The 2,940-nt window shown below is 56.3% G+C and overlaps 1 protein-coding gene across 1 annotated transcript in view; it reads right to left on the bottom strand.

Moving 5' to 3' along the window:
• Nucleotides 1-2,651, bottom strand: part of FAM134A (family with sequence similarity 134 member A) — a 9,689-nt gene extending 7,038 nt beyond the window's left edge. Inside the window, exon 1 of the mRNA XM_019522661.1 lies at nt 1,902-2,651. Within this exon, the coding sequence (XP_019378206.1) occupies nt 1,902-2,142 (241 nt within the window). The 5' untranslated portion in view covers nt 2,143-2,651. The remainder of the gene's footprint in view (nt 1-1,901) is intronic.
• Between the last annotated feature and the right edge of the window lie 289 nt (nt 2,652-2,940).

The following is a 2,940-nucleotide window of genomic DNA, read 5'->3' as shown; positions in this document are numbered from 1 at the left end:
GGGGGGGGGGGGGGGAGCCAAAAGGACACATCTGGTGGGGTGGGACATGGTCAGAGTATGTGGCATGCCTCCTACATTCTGCCCACGGCCAACATGACTGCACTGCCCTGTGTTCCTGCAAGGTCTGCAGTTCTGGAGGGAACACGTACAGGCTCTGACCAGCCCCTGGGGGACACACAGCTGCCACACGCTGTTCATGCCCTGACCCATTTATGTGAGTGCCCAGAAAGGCTCTGCAGGGACTGTTCAGGAACAAAGCCACAAGGCTGTGATCCCACATTGCAGCAGGATGCCAGGCCCAAGCAGCACCCGCTACTCACATGACTGTGGCACCCTGTGCTAGGAGGGGTGGGGTGGGTAGTGAGGGGGGTGAGGACAGGGAACACAGTTCCGGCCAGGCAGAGCTGACAAAGCTTGGACCACACTGTTACCAGGCTGCTTTTGAACAGCACAACTAGGAAGTACTCATAGAAGCCACTCTGACCCACCCCAATGAGAGCAGGAAGACGGCATGTGGAGGCACTGCACTGAGAGATAAGGGGTGGGGGGATGGGGAGCGGGGGATGAGCCCTAATGCCTCTCGGCTTCCCTCAGGGCTCTGTACTTGCCATAAGCTGATTCCCACATTGTTGTCTAGCTGCCGTGCGATCTGAGCTTTAGATCTGGGCACTTTAGCAGAGCTGCTTCACCTCCCCCACTTTTATAAAGACATGTCATAAAGGGCACCAGGCCTCTGACTTCAGGAGCCTGACACAACCCCAACTCAAGGGGGCTTCTGTAACACAGGTCCTGGAGCCTCTCCCTGCCATGCTGGAAGGCAGCATCCTGCTGGCGTCCAGGCCCAAGAGGTGAAAGGGACAAGCTGAATTTTTCTGCCAAGCTGCAGAAAGTGCCCGAGACAAACAAACGGCTTTGGGAAAAAAAAGATTAACATGGAGGCAGAGACCTTCATGGTCCCCATAATCTCAGCAGTCTGTGTGGCCCAACAGCACCTCCTTTAAGGTCACCCCCAGGGCACTACTCCCCTCCCCACCCCTCTCACACAGGAAGAGCCATAATCCAGAGCTGCTCCCTGGTGCCCACCCGTTGGGAAGGAAGATTATCCAAGCCTGGTGAAACGTTCTCCCATGCGGCAGTGGCATGTTGGATGTGGGCAGGGGCCCTGCCATAAATCGACCAGGCTATGCAAAATTATACAAGCTGGTCCCTGTCACACTCACTTGCTGAAGCCAGATGCTGGCTAATGAGGCTGGTACAATGAGCCAACTGTATCTGCGTGATTGTGCCCCATTGTTTGCTCTGCTGCCTTGCTGCAGTGGAAGGCGGCTGCTTCTTTTCACCTCCTCCCAACAGGGCTGCAGGCCAAGAGCCTGTCCAAGTACAGAGCCCAGACCTGAGGCACACACATGGAGCTTGCCTGCTATGTTGCTGAGGTGCCCTCGGGTCCGGAATCTTCCCCCCACCCACTGCACCAAAGGGCATAGAAGACAGACCGCAAGAAGCACGGTTCTATGCCACCCCGAGGCAGCCGAATGCCACGGAGACAGAGGGAGGGTTATCTGAATGACACCAGAGGTTGGCTACTGAGCTGGCAGAGGAGCCCGGGATCTGAACGCTTCATGCCAGTCTGCCCTGTTCCCCTGGACTGCCACCCTTGCATGGGCCAGCAGTTAGAACAGTACCCAGAGAGACTCTGCCTGCTCCAGCCACTGCCTCCCACATACGTCAGCATCCCAAGAAGCCCGCTGGGCTCTCCTGAAGATCAAGTCAGGGGGCAAAGGGGCAGCAGCCACTCCCCAGCCTACAGTAAAGCAAGGGGAGAGCCACAGTGGCAGTAATATAGGCAGGGAATACCAGCAATGGGCACCAGGCTGCCAGCTACAGCTGCACGTGTCACTTACCAGAGAAGTCAAACAGGAACCGGGGCTTCCACCGCTCCAGCAAGAGAAAGCCAAGCAGGGACATGCTGATCAGGAAGAGGGGCCGCAGGGAAGTTGAGGAGAACAACCTGGGAGGGGAGGGGGGTCGGAAAGAAAGAGAGGTGTTATTGAGGAATGGATCTAGTGCTGCAGCTGGGCACACAAACAGCTGCAGCATCTGTCTGCAGAGACCACCAAGGACCACTTGGGTCTCCAAGGACATCACCTCTCTGGGTCTTGGTCCTTCTGCAGCTTGGCCACTGTGACAAAGGAAATTAGGTGGACTGGGTTAGACCTGCAGATCTTGGCAGGAGCTCTTTGGGCAGCCCCACGCAGGCAGGCTTTGCTCAGAATAATTCTTGTAAATAGCTCCATAAGCAGGACACCTCCATGCTCTCTCCCTCCCCCCACCGGGGCAGAGGGCAGTCAGGGCCTGGCAGTGGGACCCAGACACTTCTCTCTGCTTGCCTTCACATTTCATGGTTTCTGGTGACTGCTGCCCTCAGGTGAACACCAGAGTTTTGCAACTGTTCTGTGGCAAGTGGGGTTGAATGGGCTGGACGAGAATGAGTGAGGCTGAGAGCTGGAGTGTGTCAGAGATGGCCCCAGGGGAGAAGTTCCCAGGGAGGACAAAGAGGAGTCCAAGGAAGGATGGCACGATAGAGACTGCCTGCTTTGGAGCAGCCTGCTGTGCTGTTTAGGATGCTGGCACTCCAATAAGCCCCCTCTCCACCATCCCTTTAAAAGAAAAAACACAAAACCAAAAAAACCCCCAAAAAACCACCCTTTCTTCCTGGAAACTGACCAAAAGTGAGGAGCTCTGAGCTGGAAGCACTAAGGATCATCAGGGAATGAGGAAAGCCAGAGACTTTGCCCTCGTGAAGCTGCGCCAGGGTCTCCTCTCAGGAGAGGGAGGCCGAACAAGGCTGCTTCTTGGGAGAGTCCAGAAGAGTTTCTCCCTTCCCCTCCAAAGGGGCGTTGACCCCGTGTGACATCAGAGGGTGCCTCTCCTTCCAGGTGC

Source organism: Gavialis gangeticus, unplaced genomic scaffold (assembly GCF_001723915.1).
Source record: "Gavialis gangeticus isolate Ggan-Ray unplaced genomic scaffold, GavGan_comp1, whole genome shotgun sequence".
Classification (NCBI taxonomy): domain Eukaryota; kingdom Metazoa; phylum Chordata; order Crocodylia; family Gavialidae; genus Gavialis; species Gavialis gangeticus.
This window is presented reverse-complemented; position numbering and strand designations above follow the sequence as displayed.